This window comes from Hemitrygon akajei, chromosome 9, assembly GCF_048418815.1.
Source record: "Hemitrygon akajei chromosome 9, sHemAka1.3, whole genome shotgun sequence".
Lineage (NCBI taxonomy): Eukaryota > Metazoa > Chordata > Chondrichthyes > Myliobatiformes > Dasyatidae > Hemitrygon > Hemitrygon akajei.
Window position 1 is genome coordinate 141,135,795 of NC_133132.1, and position 16,915 is coordinate 141,152,709.

At 38.3% G+C, this 16,915-nt stretch overlaps 1 protein-coding gene across 2 annotated transcripts in view; it reads right to left on the minus strand.

Annotated features, from left to right (window-relative positions):
* The window catches only part of znf512 (zinc finger protein 512), a 54,887-nt gene that overhangs the window by 5,207 nt on the left and 32,765 nt on the right, over window positions 1-16,915 (minus strand). Inside the window, exons 6-13 of one of the 2 annotated variants that reach the window (XM_073057135.1) lie at window positions 14,294-14,404; window positions 12,497-12,613; window positions 8,120-8,244; window positions 6,658-6,744; window positions 5,989-6,087; window positions 4,434-4,601; window positions 2,983-3,177; window positions 1,527-1,628 (exon numbers count right to left, since the gene is read on the minus strand). In XM_073057135.1, the coding sequence (XP_072913236.1) occupies window positions 1,527-1,628; window positions 2,983-3,177; window positions 4,434-4,601; window positions 5,989-6,087; window positions 6,658-6,744; window positions 8,120-8,244; window positions 12,497-12,613; window positions 14,294-14,404 (1,004 nt within the window). Of the gene's footprint in view, window positions 1-1,526; window positions 1,629-2,982; window positions 3,178-4,433; window positions 4,602-5,988; window positions 6,088-6,657; window positions 6,745-8,119; window positions 8,245-12,496; window positions 12,614-14,293; window positions 14,429-16,915 lie in introns of both variants that reach the window. The other variant, XM_073057134.1, reaches the window with a different exon arrangement.

A 16,915-nucleotide genomic window follows, 5' to 3' on the forward strand; every position in this document is an offset into this window, starting at 1 on the left:
GGGAGGAGGTAGTGACGATGTTTCGGGCCAAAACCCTGGGTTTCGGCCTGAAACGTCATCACTACCTCCTCCCATAGATGCTGTCTGGCCTGCTGAGTTCTGCCAGCATTTTGTGTTTTTGTTTATTTCCAGCATCTGCAGATTCACTCGTGTTGCCTTTGAAATTAAAGTTAAACTATACTTTTTCTTCCAACTGGCACTCTCCCCTTCTCTAAGAAGCCACAAAGTACAACACTAAGCAGACAAGTATTACTTTAGACCCTGAATACAATTGATGCCCCACCTGTGACCTTAATGCTTAGCTATATATTCCAACAATGCACCTGCATTAAACTTAAAAATATCGACAATTTACATAACAATCTGCTTAACTGAAGCAGTAGCCTTTCTCAAGTTTTCTTGCTCTTCTCCAGGACAGCTACCATCCTACATGAATGAATTGCTAAAAAGTAAATTATGATGCTGTAGCATGCCTAGTAGTTTATTTCTAAATTTGTTAACAGAAATTTATTGGGGTGGGAATTGTATAATCTTAGCATAATACTTCTCTTAGATTGGAATAAATGTTAAAATTGTCAACAAGATTACATCAACCAAAACAGATGCACAGTATAAGGTCATGCCACATAACTGAAATTGGTTACTCAAAAAAGTGGTCCTTTATTTGTACTCAATATTGCTAAGACCATTTATTATCGAGTAGGAGGTATGGACAAGTATTACCTTGTTTCGTAATTAAGGCTACCAGAGAGGGACATAAATATTAAGGGAATCATTTCCATTGTGCATAAGTTTGAGGACGCAGATCAATTAAATCAGGCTACTCTGTATTCCATTACTAAATCAGAGCGTAAAACAAACAAACTTACCAAGAAAGCCAGCTCTTTGCAGCAGAATCCATTCTGACCTAATATAGCATTATGTGTTTGTCAGGACATATATTACAAAGAACATTCATTTTTACAAATTCATGTTCTACCAAACTGATTTGCAGATACAAATCATTTTAGAAATTAATTGCTTGAAAGAAATCGTAACTGCTCAATTATAAATAAATGGAATAATTTTTATATTACCAGGAAAATGATAGAATTCTTGTGAGGGAACTGCTAGATAAAACAGCCATAGCATAGGCATAACTCACAATAATTCCAAATGCATTGAAAATTAATTCTTATGCACTAATTTTGAATAGTAACTCATTCCAATTAATACTTAGAATATTAAATGAGAAAGTGTTGTCCAAAGAAAAAAAATGACTGGGCAAAATGTGTGAAAAAAACAACCGTTGACTATAGTTTGGTAAGCTAGCTTATTCCACTAAAATAATATTTTATCTTTAGTAAGTGCATTGTAATTAATTGAAATGAGAAGCAGAGCTGTTTGTATTGTGGATAACGTGAGTGAGGGAAGAGGGTAGGGGAGGAATTTTAGATTTAATACCAATGGTACAAGTGCGATGAAGTCAGAATGTGATTTCTTCATAACTGGCAACACTGAAGTATACAAGTAGTTGCTGTTTTTACCTTGTTTGGGCACTGCACTCTCTTATAGGTTTTCATTTCATTCTTCCACTTGCAAAGCACTTCATGACTGAATGTAGGCAAGCCAGGCCGTGTGTACTTCAACTAAAGAAAAGCCAAAAATTACAAATGCACATAGGGTAAAATTTTTTCCCAAGTTGCATATTTTGTTTTGATAATGGAATTAGATTCCTATGATTATAATTGAGGCAAATTTCAATATATATACAGTATGGTACTATAACACAACTCTCATACAGGCAGCTAAATAGTAAACTTCTATCTCACATCTTCCTAGAATTTTGTTCTGAAAAAGCCTGGGAAAAATTTTAAAACAAAATTGTGAACAGACTAACTTCATTATACAGTTTAGCACGGAAAAACAGTTTAAAAAAACAGAAGTGAAGACTCAAGTACACCAATGTTAATCAAAACTTAATATATGTGAAAATAAGGCACATCTACAAACCAAACATTTTACTGTCATATAAAATTATGTCTATACATTTTCAAATCTAATTCAACAAGTCATAATTCACAGGAATAAAAATGTAAAATGTAGTATTATTTATTCTGAACTACATGGCCACTGCAACTCAGTGTGGATGAAGGTATTTTATTACAATTCTTTATCAGTGGCTCATCAAAACTGTGGTCTAACTGGGACAATAAGACATAGGAACAGAGTTAGGCCATTCAGCCCATTGAGACTGTTCCACCATTCCATCATGGCTGATCCTGGATCCCACTCTAGCCCAAACAGCTGCATTCTTGCCATATCCTTTGATGCCCTGACCGATCAGAAAACAATCAACTTCCACCTTAAATATACCCACGAACTTGGCCTCCTTCGTAGTCCGTGGCAAGGGAATTCCACAGATTCACTACTCTTTGGCTAAAAAAATTCCTCCTTACCTCTGTTCTACAAGATTGTCCCTCAATTTTGAGGCGTGCCCCTAGTTCTGGATACCCACACCATAGGAAATATCCTCTCCAATCCACCCTATCTAGCCCTTTTAACATTCGGTAGGTTTCAATGAGATCCCCACGCATTCTTCTAAAGTCCAGTCAGTACAGGCTTAAAGCTGCCAAAGAACTCTAACAGATTTGTCAGGCAAGATATCCTTTTACAGAAATTGACTTTCATTATAGTCTCCAAGTACCCTGAAACCTCCTCCTTAGTAATGGACTCCAACACTTTCCCAACCACTGAGGTTAGGCTAACTGGCCTATAATTTCCTTTCTTTTGCCCTCCTCCCTTGTTAAAGAGTCGAGTGACATTTGCAATCTTCCAGTCCTCTGGGACCAATGCCAGAATCAAGTGATTCTTGAATTCTTGAAAAATCATGACCAATGCATCCACTGACACAGACAATTAGTCATGTGACTTGAGTAAAATGATAAGAAAAAATAAAATAGCTAGCTGCAGGGTTATTTGTCTTTGCTGTGTCATTTTTACCTTATCATCATCTGGTACCAAGTCACGTTGAATTTTTCTCCGAGGTGACTCCCGAGCAAGTTCGTCTGCCACGATTTCATGCAGGTGGTATGCAGCTAACTTGGCAGAGCTCCTTCGCACTCTTCCAGTGGATGTTCTTTCCACTTCTGGTTCACTTTCTTTTTCAGCAGCCTCATCATCTGTAGTTTCTGGAGACTAGTCAGTAAGACACAAACGCATGCAATGGTTGACCACCAGAGACTGTGGATTCTAACAGTTGTCAACACTGTACTAAAGAAATCAAAGTTAATAACAACTGGACTGCAAATCTTGGTTGGAGCAAATTAACCTCTAGTGAATCTAAATGCCCAGCTTGATAGATAACAATGATGGGAATTCTGAAGGGAATGCCTCTAACTCAGTATTTCTAATATCAAACAAGAAATCTTGGGTACAAACGTATAGCTCACTGAAAAGTGTTCATGCAAGTAGAAAGAAGGAATATGTCATATTTGACATCATTAGTTGAGGTATTAAGGAAGTCATGTTGCACCTTGGTTAAACAGCACATAGTATTACATGCAATTCTAGTCGCCCCATTTCAGGAAGGATGTGGGGACTACAGAAAAGGTGCAAAAGAGGTTTACTTGGATGCTACCTGGGTTAGAGGATCAGTTACAAGGAGAGATTGGACAAATTTGGATTGTTTTCTCTGGAGTGTTGGAAGCCAAGAGCAGACCTGATAGAAGTTTATGAGAGGCATTGATAGTATAGACAGTCAGAATCTTCTTCCCAGGGTACAAAACGTCATACCAGAGGACATGTATTTAAGGTGAGAAAGGGATAGTTCAAAGGAGGTGTCTGATGCAAGTTTGCTTTTATACACACAGTAGTAGTAGTTGCCTGGAATAGACCATCAGTGGTGGTGGAGGAAACAGATATGATAATGACATTTTAAAGAGACTATTTGATAGATACATGAATATACAGAGAATGGAAGGATATGGATCAGGTACAGGTAGAAGAGATTGTGTTTAATTTGGCATTGTGTTCCGTGCAGACTTGGTCAACTGAAAGACCTGTTCCTGTAATGTACTGTTTTGTGCACTATAAAGTCCAGATGAAACTCAAAATTGTGTGTTATGGCACATTACTAACAATGAGCAAATGATATCTTGTACCACTTAATTTAAATCCACACAAATGCAAGATGAAAATGGCAAAAATGGAGAGAAAAAATATTAAGTCCAGTACCGTGCAAAATTAGGCTCCCCAGCTATACATGTGCCTAAGACTTTAGCACAGTATTGTGTAAATTTTATTAATCACCATCTATCTGAACTACCAACAAGATAACGATTAGGTATCTAATAAACATTTTTAGTATTATTGCAGAAATGGTAATAGCAATGCAAGTCCAAGACTGGCAACTATGCAAACATAGGAAGAGATTTTGTAGAAATTTTGATTACCGGTGCATGTTCTGATTTCAAGTGATAATCCAGACCTGCCTTCGACTTGTACAGCTTTCCACAGTGTTGGCATTTAAATAATTGTTTCAATAATTCTGATTCTTCTTTGCCACACTTTTTCAAATGATAGAGGTAACCCATTATACTAGTAAAGCTGGCAGAACAATCCTGAATATCATAAAAATACAACATTAGTAATTTAGTGGAGCTCAATGAAAGAAGACGGCATCATTAGAACATAGAAATTTACAGAACATTACAGGACTTTTGGCCCACAATGTTGTGCCGCCCATGTAACCTAATCTAGAATTTCCATGACACATTGCCCTCTATTTTTCTAAACTTCATGTACCTATCTAAGAGGCTCTTAAAGGGCCCTATTGTATCCACTTCCATCACCGCCGTTGGCAGTGCATTCCACGCACCCACCACTCTCCGTGTGAAAAACCTATCCCTGACATCCCTTCGGTACCTATTTCCAAGCACCTTAAAATTATGTCCCCTCACGTTAGCCATTTCAGCCCTGGGAAAAAGCCTCTGGCTATCCACACGATCAATGCCCCTCATCATCTTATACACCTCAGGTTACCATAGAACTTGAAGAAATGTGTCCAGCTTACTTAATATTCTGTCAGTCATTTCATGCACAGTCAATTAAGACTGATGTCACTTCAAGAGATCACATTATATTCAACATACTTTATTTAAATCTCAACATACAAAGTATGAAAACCATTCCAAATTTCAAATCACATCTGCAAAGAACAAAACTACTTGAGAAACTTATCGATAATGGCCTCTATTCCGTCAGGTACATTGATTTTTAAACATTATAACATCCGTTGCATCTGATTTCAGATGCAGTATCGTAGTTGATCAAAAGTAAAATATCTTTCAGGCACAGTAAAAAGGGCTGAGCAAAACAAACTTCTTAAAATACCTTCTGGTAATTTTCTCACCCTTCCACTAAAAGTTCCATCTACAGCTATAAAACCACAGCTAATTAGCTTACAAGTTCATACACAACTAAGTAATGGCACTTTAAATATTTATATGTTGGGCTGAACATAAAAAGATCTGAATCGTTACTTTTTATTTATTCATTTCATTGCCGGCAAGGGTTGCGTTTATTTTCTATTCATAACTGTTTCTGTTGCGCTAGTAAGAATCAATTAAATCTGTATGTTGAGAACTAGATGCAGACGAAAGTGAAGGGCATAAGTAAGCCAATATTGCAGTGTGCTACATTCACGGTTAGCATTCCTACTTTAAGCTGTTTAAATTTAAATTACCCAGAAGATGGGATTTCAACTTGAGTCTGCAAGTCAACTGGCTCCTGGATATTAAAGTAGTAGCATAATCACAATGCTACTATATACCAGTGGGACAACCTGATACAAAGACACATTGCTCTCATACAGAAATAAAGTACTTCATAATTCATTATATTTGTTTTAAATGTAATCCCTTAAGCAATATTTTTAGTGTATTCACATTTTCTTCTTAAATCAACTTCCAAGAAGTCAAAATCAGTAAGTTCATTTTCTACCCTTACCTCACGGAGACACTTCAATCTCCCCATTCTCCTCAAAACCTTTCGAAGTCTTTCTCTATCAGTCTGCTCATCAACCACATCCCCATCTTTCAAAAGTGGCTGAAAAGAAATTGAAAAAAATTGTAAGTATATTTGCAAACTTTGTTGCTGTCAAATAACAATCCAGGCAGAATCCTGGATGCCACTAGTTTGCCCAGCAATGACAAAAGTGCCATCATACCACTACATACATACATACAGGCATCAACCACCAAATCAAAACTGTGCAAAGAGTACATGGAGCGTACACCACAGGGAGATTATATGGTGACTGATGGATTGAAAGGTGACTACCATAAATGATAATCTCTGACATAATGATTTTTTAAAAAACTCATGAGGCTGATTTTCACAAGTATTCAAACTTCAGCACTCTGCTATTCATTTAAGTGTTTAAAATTAATCACCTGCCACCAGATCAAGATCCAGAATATGAACTGGCGTAAATGGCTAGCTTGATTATGTGCTTTTCTGACAAATAGATAGGAACATCTGAGATGTCCAGCAACATCTCCTGATCATAACCCACAAATACAATTCTATTTCAAGAAAAAGGAACAGGAGAGCCTTGTGGCTCTGTGATGTGTTGCCATAGCAAACAAAATTCAGTTTAGATTTTAACTATCTTACCATATTGTTATGGTCTGCCATTAAATGGTACTTGAGCCCTGCTAAAGATTTCAACTGTTTTCCACAGTGTTGGCATACAAATGGTTCCTAGATGAAAAGAAGTCAGTTTTAGAATGGAATCTCAGATTTCTGCTACTTTATTTCATTGTTATTAATGCAAATAGCATATGTCAATGTAAAATAGAAAGATGACAACTTTTTAAAGTATTAGAATATAGAACATAGAATAGTTCATAGAAATAGAACATAGAAACCCTTCAGCCCACAATGTTGTGCCAACCCTTAACCCCCCCCCCCCACCTTAAATTCTTCCATATACCTGTCTAGTAGTCTTTTAAATTTCACTAGTGTATCTGCCTCCACCGACTTAGGCAGTGCATTCCATTCACCAACCACTCTCTGAGTAAAAAACATTCCTCTAATATCCCCTTTGAACTTTCAACCCCCTATCTTAAAGCCACATCCTCTTGTACTGAGCAGTGGTGCCCTGGGGAAGAGGCTCTGGTTGTCCACTCTATCTATTCCTCTTAATTGTTCTTCACAATACAATTTTAGGCAATAACATTTGTCAAGTGCTTAGCAGATAAAAATTGCAGTGAGTTTCACACATCTTTGGCCCCATAAAAATCAGAATAAGCAGTTAATTATAAATCACTCGATAACTGATTGTGTGAATTGTACCTTACAGTCATTCAACATCACAATTAGTGCTAATCATTTTTTACTTTTCCAAAATTATTACAGACTCGTCTTATCTATTATTCTTTGTTATATTTTTACTGGGATCTCACTGTCTTTGTTTAAATGCTGTTATAGAAAATCTATTGGTCAACAGTTTTAGAACAAACTGAATTACCAGTGTTTTACACTGCAATCACATACCAATACAGTTTTATTCAAAAGCTCCAATTGACAATAATGTCAGCACCAAATGGAAAACCACAGAAAGGAAAGGTTTGAAAATGGAGAAAATGTGCTTTCACAGAATGGTGGTCTCTCTTGCCCCTAATACACCTCCAAGTAGAGGCAAAGCTAATTTACTGTTGGAGCCCTGGAAGATTCTGTGGGAAATGAATCATCCATCCTGAAGTTCCACTGTTACATTAAATACTGGTTCCAATATTCTTTTTGACAGAAGTCAGAAGAATCAGAATGGAAAGAGCAGTATTTTAGAAAAGAGCAAATTGATGGTTATACAAAATTAAAATGCTAAGATGTATAAACGTTATAATTTACTTTTTCAATTCTATGAAAATTTAAACTAAATATGCTCTAATTTGCCAAAGCTTTCAACCTTTGTAAGAGCTTAGAACTCCAAATGGTAGCTACATTTATCAATCCACAAATTGCCTACAGTTATATTGTGATATAGATGACAATCAATTAAAGACTTGAATTATTTGATCAGCCTGTAGCACAACTCTCTGTAGGTTTCATGTTACACAGTAAAACTTATAAGCACCTCTTTGCAGTTGGCCATGTGTTTCTTCAGCCCTTCCACTGTCTTCCTCATAACAGCCTTACACGTAGGGCACGTAATCTTTCCCTTTTCCAGAATTTCCAGATACCAGTGTTCCTCCTGACTTCCTGCCAATTTAATCCAATCATATTTAAATATCAATAGTCAAAGCTAATATAGAAATTTCTTACCTTAAATTAAAATTCATTTCAAGTATAATCAAGTCCCCTTCCTTCCTACACAAATGAATATGGTAAGAGTTGGAAATTAATTTGAATGACTTTAATAAATAAGTAAAAAAAAACAAATAACAGATCTTGTGGTAATAAACTCAATTGGAATACAGATGAAAGAAGGAATGAAACAAAAACAATAGACCAACAAGAGAACATGTAGAACGTCAGAATTTAACAATCGAAAATAAAAAAGGAACTTTAAGAGTGCGGAAAATAGAGGTATCAAGTTGTCACTTCTTATTGTCATTTTGACCATAACTGCTGGTACAGTACACAGTAAAAACAAGACAACGTTTTTCAGGACCATGGTGCTACATGAAACAGTACAAAATCTACACTGAACTACGTGAAAACAACACAGAAAAAACAACTACACTAGTCTACAGACCTACCCAGGACTGCATAAAGTGCACAAAACAGTACAGGCATTACAATAAATAATAACAAGACAATAGGCAAGGTAGAGGGCAGTAAGTTGGTGTCAGTCCAGGCTCTGGGTATTGAGGAGTCTGAATGCTTCGTTGCCTTTTCCCAGATGGCAGGAGGGAGAAGAGTTTGTATGAGGGGTGTGTGGGGTCCTTCATAATGCTGTTTGCTTTGCGAATGCAGTGTGTAGTGTAAATGTCTGTAATGGCGGAAAGAGAGACCCCGATGATCTTCTCAGCTGACCTCACTATCCGCTGCAGGGTTTTGCAATCTGAGATGGTGCAATTTCCGAACGAGGCAGTGATGCAGCTGCTCAGAATGCTCTCAATACAACCCCTGCAGAATGTGATGGGGTGTGGGAGATGGACTTTCCTCAGCATTGGCAGAAAGTAGAGACGCTGCTGGGCTTTCTTTGCTATGGAGCTGGTGTTGAAGGACCAGGTGAGATTCTCCGCCAGGTGAACACCAAAAAATTTGGTGCTCTTAACGATCTTTATCGAGGAGCCATCGATGTTCAGCGGGGAGCAGTCGCTCCGTGCCCTGCTGAGGTCAACAACCATCCCTTTTGGTTTGTTCACATTCAGAGACAGGTTGCTGGTTCTGCACCAGTCCATTAGCCGCTGCACCTCCTCTCTGTAAGCTGACTCATCGTTCTTGCTGATGAGACCCACCACGGTCATGTCATTGGCGAACCTGATATGTGGTTCGAGCTGTGTGTTGCAGTACAGTCATGGGTCAGCAGTGGACTAAGCACACAGCCCTGTGCTCAGTGTGATGGTGTTGGAGATGCTGTCTCCGATCCAGACTGACTGAGGTCTCCCAGTCAGGAAGTCTAGTATCCAGTTGCAGAGGGAGATGTTCAGGCCCAGTAGGCTCAGCTTTCCAATCAGTTTCTGAGGGATGATTGTGTTGAATGCTGAACTGAAGTCTATGAACAGCAATCGAACGTACATGTCTTTTTTGTCCAGGTGGGTTAGGGCCGGGTGGAGGGTGATGGCAATGGCGTTGTCTGTTGAACGGTTGGGATGGTATACAAACTGCAGGGGGTCCAGTGAGGGGGGCAACAGGGTCTTGACGTGCCTCATGACGAGCCTCTTGAAACACTTCATGATGATGGATGTGAGTGCAACGGACATTAGTCACTGAGGCAAGACACTGAAGACTTCTTCGGCGGCCTTGAAGCACGTTGGAATGGTGGCGCTGCTCCGGGAGATGTTGAAGATGTCAGTGAGAACATCTGCTAGCTGGTCTGCACATCCTCTAAGCATTCTACCAGGAATATTGTCTGGTCCAGCAGCCTTCCGTGGGTTGACCCTGCAGAGGGTTCTTCTCTGAGACACAGCACCTGGTCGTTTGGAGGAGGGTTCGACTTCCTCGCCACCACGTCATTTTCCACCTCAAAACAAACATAGAAGCTAATCAGCACATCTGGGAGGGAGGCATCACCTGCACAGTCAGGTGATGTTGTCCTGTAGTTGGTGATGTCCTGGATGCCCTTCCACATGCACCGCGTGTCGCCACTGTCCTGGAAGTGGCTGTGGATTCGCTGGGCATGTGCATGCGCACGCTTTGCCCCTCTGATGGCCCGGGACAGTTTGGCCCTTGTTGTTGTTAGGGCTGCCTTGTCGCCTGCTCTGAAGGTGGAGTCACAGGTCCTCAGCAGCACACGCACCTCCATGGTCATCCATGGCTTAATAGAGATTCAAATAAAATCAAAGAAAATATCATAGAGATACTCTGCCCTTAAATTCACAGAAGAGTGTGCTGTGGAAATAAACCCATACCTGGAGGAATAAAAAGCAGTTCATCTAGCATGTGGTAAGCAAATTCCTCATGCTTTCTGTATGTGAAAGCTGTAGCAGTTTCCTCTGATGTGCATCCCAGAGGAAAATAAGTTAAAATCTCTGACCAGAAACACTCATAGAGCTTTGGGAGGTCATAATTAACATCAGCCAACATAACTAATTTTTGAAGCAACAATGGGTCTATTAATTAGGTAAATATAGATATCCAAATCTGTAAATTTCAAAAGACATTGAAAATACTCGGCATAGGTGATTTGTTCAGGAAAATTGAAGGGTGTGATACCAAATGCATTATGGGAGCACAGCCAGGAGTTCATTGAAGTGTTCAATCGATGTCGGAGCTTAGGTATAAGGCTTAGTATATAAAAGTCAAGCATGACACAAAGTCAAATAGGTGACAGATGGCTTAGCAAGTTCATTGTGGCTTATAAATAGACATGAAACTTAACATGGAGAAATGTAATGTAAAACATTACAAGGAAGAGATTAAATAAAGGATAGTTATACTTTTATCTCATAATTTGAAAATTCTAGATATGGATATGAAGCTGAAATACAGATAAATTTATATACACACAGTGGAACTACCGGTAGTTGATCCAGTTGCAAGCAGTAACATAAGGTTGTAATTTTTTGGGAATTTTAAACTATGCCAGTTTTTTTATAATTTTATTTTTATATGAAGGTTCTTGCATCTCATAAATGAAAACTGTTCAGTATACTAACTCAATAGACAATGCAGATTAAAGTTTTTAAGAGTTGGGTTTTACAGTGTCTGATGTTTAAGAATGATAACAACAGTCTCTGCCACCTTGAGTTTCAAGTATAGTGTGCTGCATTGGTGAGAGTCTTTCTCTGTATTTGGCTATACTGAGGTAGTTACAGACAGAGGAAGTTTCCTCCTATTCTCTGGTATACCACTTGTATGTAAGTCCTGCTGGGTTGCTGTAAATAAGAAAGTTAAATCTATCAGGGTAATGAAAAAGAAGTGGAAGAATATATATCCAGGACCCCTTCCAAAAAATCTGACAGGGAAAAAGATATTCAAAAGTACATAGACAATAACTGGCCACTTCATAAAGGCCTGAATTGCTGCTCTAAGGCTATCCATTTTCACACTTACTCAGCTGGATGCAGAGGGACTAACCACATCTTGTAGACCAATATTTCTCTAAAATATTCAATGAAGTCTCAGATCCTGTACCATAGAATATTCACTCTAGCTCGCTGTATAAAGTCCACATGGAGTCCAGCAACAGAGCAAACCAAGTGATGAATCCCACCACCATTGCATTATTTAATGTACCAGCTCTGCAATAAATCTGTATCAGCTTACTGAGCATTAACTCACCAGTATGAATGGAAATTCTGAACAGAAACCTGAAACATTTGTTCGAATAAAACAAATTTTTACTACCTCATCTGACTGGGGAGCTGGTAAGAATGATCATCAAACTAAAATGATTACAAAGAGTGCAGGCAGCTGTTGAAAATTTGTAAAAAGTAAATATTTTAAGGTGCAGAGCAAAGAGATCAAAGAGCAGTAGGATGCATTTTGAAACTAATGGTATAAAGCAGCACAGACAACTTGAATCTTTCTGTATATCTAAATTTCCATAATAGATTAATCAGAATTATCTGGTTCAAAATGAAGTTTTCAAATACATCCCCTGTAGTTGAGCCTACAATAAAAATGTACTGAATTGAATAAGCCTTCTAAAACAAATTTTAGGAGGTGCTTTAACTTAATCACAGGGCAATCATATTACCTCCTAACATATTTTGCACTGACCTGTTCCAATATTACAACCAGTTCCTTTATCTACAAAGATATCACCTGGTAGGAATATTTAAATATAAGGGGAAACTCTGCAACAATGTTAATTTCAACACAGCTAGCATTTACCTCCTACCTGCTGGATACGAAGGAAGTTCTTTTCGCACATACCGAGAACGATTTCCAGATTTTTGACTCTGCACTTTGGCATTGACTTTAAAGGACTTTTGTTTTTTAGAAAATGTATTTGTTACTGTAAATGAAAGATAGTTTTAAATGAACAAACAATCTATATCAGGCTCAACATTCTAAGTTACTGAAGGATACAACATATTAAATTCACACAAGTGCTTTATACAGATGTTCTAAGCAGGCAAGTGTGTTCCATTCTCATAGTTGCACTATTTGATGCAAAAGTTATGGCTTGTCAGTTTTCCCAGATGGGAATAAAAGGTCTTAAACCATTACCCTTTGGTGGGGTAGGGGACGTTACACCAGTGCTCACTATCTATCATTCATTCTAGCCACTGAAAAATTTTCCAATCTTTTTCACTGTTTGCAAGTTTGCTGCACACAAACTGGCTGTTGTATATTTTTTAATACAACAGAGACAGCATTTCAGAAGGATTTCAATGGCACTCTGGATACCCTAAGGTTGCAAAAATTATTATTATAGAAATCTTTCATTTATTCCTTCTTTATTATAGGTTTACCAAATACTTTAGATTTATTTTTTGGTACTTGAGTCCTGATGCCGCAGGTATTAAGTACATTGCAGGAGAACAAATGGCCATCCTATTAATTATTTACTGATTACAGTAAACCAGTAAGTAATAAAAAGTCCACTGGAATATCTTCCTGAAGATAAACAATTCACTGGATTGTTGCAGTCTTTGCAATAACATTCATGACAATTAGGGGCTGCAGGTCACTATTAAGAATAGGTTAAGCAAGGCAACCAAGATTAAGATACAGTACTTACGGAAGACTAATCTGACTCATTAACTCTGGATCAGCAGGGTATAGAACAGCTGCAGGATGGAAAAAAAGATAAAGGGGCCATGGGCTTACTCCTGAAACAACTTAGCTCTGTAGGAATGAAACGACAGGCAATAGGTTTGCTAACACAAATGATCAACAGAAGAAATGTAGCTACAAATAACAGGCCTGATGAGTATAAATGGCCTAAAGGAGAGATGTGATACTGATTGAAATCATAGTGATCAGATACTGACTGACCAGGAGCATGGATCTATGGATTTCTCAGGTAGTGATAGCAAAATATTTGTATTTTGGCAAGAAAACAGACATCTATGATGGGCAAAAGGAGTACTGGATGATACTGGATGTGTGAGGATATGAGTTGTGAATTTTAAGTTACACCAATTTTCTTTCTCCCATACGCTCAATATACCAGTGAACAAAGGAGCATGAGCTTTGAATGATTATGGGGTTTAGAAGTAAGTAACTTGCACAATATTAACAAATTAAATGCTCTTGAAGGAGCCAGGAATGGCAAATTCCAATGGACGACTATTTATTGATTAATCATTACTTGGCTGAATATCATTTTGGAGCTCATAATATACTTTTAGAAACATGAACTTTCATTTCTCCACATTTTGAATCCGTTTTTGATGTATTTTTTCTTCTTCTTGATTCTGCTTTTTAAAAATAATTTTCACTTTCTGTACAAGATTTTTTTGGTTGTAATGAGGTTCTTCAACATGACCACTCATAAGTTATGTACACCCTCTAGAGGGTCACAATCCAATTGGTCCCCAGTGACAGCAAATCTAAGCTTTAAAATTCATATTTAAATCTAACCAACTGCCCTTTGCCGCTGCACACATGTTAAGGCTTAGTTAGGCTTGAATGAAGCATCAGAAATAACTGTTTATTTGAATGTTTTAAATTTGTTCACATTTTATACCTGTTAGCTTTCTTCCTTTATGAGAAGATACATCGTCATCATCATCATCATCATCATCATCTTCACTATCAGTACTTCTCATCTTTCTTTTCTTCTGCATGGCTTTGCTCTCTGTTATAAAAGTACCTAGTTTAACTTTTAAAAGTATGTTTTAGCTTTAGGAATATGACAAATGTATTGATTTGCTAAAATACTACATAATATACAGTTGCAAGAAAAAAATTTGTGAACCCTTTGCAACTGCCTGGTTTTCTGCATTATTTACTCATAAAATGTGGCCTGATCTTCATTTAAGTCACAATGATAGAGAAGCACAATCTGCCTAAGCTAATAACACACAAACAATTGTACTTCTCGTCAATACTGAGCACACTATTTAAATAATCACAGTCTAGTTTAAAAAAAAGTATGTAAACCTCTGGGGTAATGTCTTCTACAAAAGCTATTTGGAGTAAGGTGCTCCAATCAATGAGATGAGATTGGAGGTGTGGGTTGTAGAAGTGTCCTGCCCTATAAAAAGACACCAAGTCTCGATCAAAACAAGTTTCACTGGACCTTAGAAGAATTGTAGAGATGCATGAAGCTGGAAAAGGCTACAAAAGCATTTCTAAAGATCTGAGTGTTCATCAGACCACAGTCAGGCCTACAAATAGAGAAAAATTCAGTACACTCTTATCCTCATTATATGTGTCTTCAGACTATGCAGATTCACAGTTATGCGAGGAACCTATTTCTACCAATGTCTCCTTATATATGTCCAAAACTCAGTTATGCAAGGAGCACTGCTTTCCTGCCAATAGAAGTCACATGCGCATGCCTCACAATCTCACTCCTGCCAGTCTCGTATTGGTTTTGGCAAGGTGTGGATTTGCGATCTTGCGCTCTTAAACTTCTGTTGGTTTTACCTATGGTGCAGTGATTTTGTGCTTGAAATATTTAACTATGCCTCCTAAGCGTCTGATGTCATGTTCTGGGCCATCATCCGAGCAGTAGAGAACCGCTTTAACACTTGAAAAAAAGTTGGAAATAGTAAACAGCGCGGCATTAGCTGAAGGTAACACAGCTCTGGGACGCTGCTGTCGGGAACAGAATCTTGCTTTAAAGTTCTTTTGTTGCTTGACAATGCGCCAGCCTACCCTAAATGTTTGGACAGCATTCATCCTAACATAACAGTGCGTTTCCTGCCGCCTAACACAACATCGCTGATTCAACCACTCACCACTTTTTTTAAAACGGCGAACTATCTCTCAGATGCTGCAAGCAACAGACGATTTTGAAAAACGCAGGAGTTTACCAACGGTAAGGGAATGGTTGAAGTCAGAACACTTGGTACAAATGGCGATGGACGTGGACCCAAGTTTAGAACGGAGTCAGCATTTCAGTCGTTCCCTGCCGTCAACCCTTCTTCCCTACAAGCAAATTTATGCTGATAAACAAAATGCTGCCAAGCAAACAACCCAAAGAAACCACTTTCTTCAAACCGGTGTCATCTCCTGCTGCCGGCAGTTCTAAGAGTTCTGTGAGTCTTCCTTCACCCCTTGCTGTGCTTGATGATCCTGACGATCCACAACCATCCACCTTATCCACGTAAAGCTGCCCGACACCCCAACAACCACTCATCTCCCGGAGCAAACACACCTCCCACTATTAGTGAGTACTGTACACCCTACTATGTTAACTTTCTATGATTTATTACATTGACTATTACCTTAAATAGATGAAATATACAAATGTTTCCTTGTGTCGTATTGGTATGAAAATGTTAATAAATTATTGATAAAACATATTTAGGAAGCCCTCTGGAACGCATCCCTATTTTCTCCATCTAAATAATTATTCAGATTACGCGTTTTCACATTATGCGCCGACTATGAGGAACGTATCCCCCGCATATAATGAGGAAAGGGTGTACTGTTGCAAATCTCCATGGGAGTGGGCGTCCTGCAAAGATCACACCAAGAGCACATTGTGCAATGCTGAAGGAGGTGAAAAACAACCCAAGGGTAACAGCAAAATACCTGCAACAATCTCTAGGACTTGCTAAAGTCTCTGCTCATGTGTTCACTATAAGAAAAACAATGAACAAGAATGGAGCCATGGAAAGACCCCACAGAGGAAACTACTGGTCTCCAAAAAAAAACATTGTTGCATGCCTCAAGTTTGCAAAAGACCAGCTGGATGTTGCGCAATGTTCTGCAGACAGATAAGACAGAAGTTGAACTTTTTGGCAACACCAAAATCTCATCCCAACTGGTGAAAGGAACATCAAGGTTTGAAAATGCTTTGCTGCCTTAGGGCCTGGGCAGTATGCAATCATTACTGGAACAATGAATTCAAAATTGTATCAAGACATTTTACAGGAGAATGTCAGGGTAGTGGTTTGTCACCTGAAGCTTAAAAGAAGTTGGATGGTTCAACAAGACAATGATCCAAAACATAAGAGTAAACTAACAATAGAATGGTTTAAAAAGAAGAAAACTTGTGTTTTGGAATAGCCAAGTCAAAGTCCAGACCTTAACCCAATTGACATGCTGTGGCATAACCTGAAGAGGGCTGTTCATGCAAGGTAACCAGAAATATTGACGAGCTGAAATAGTTTTGAATGGAGGAATGATCTAAAGT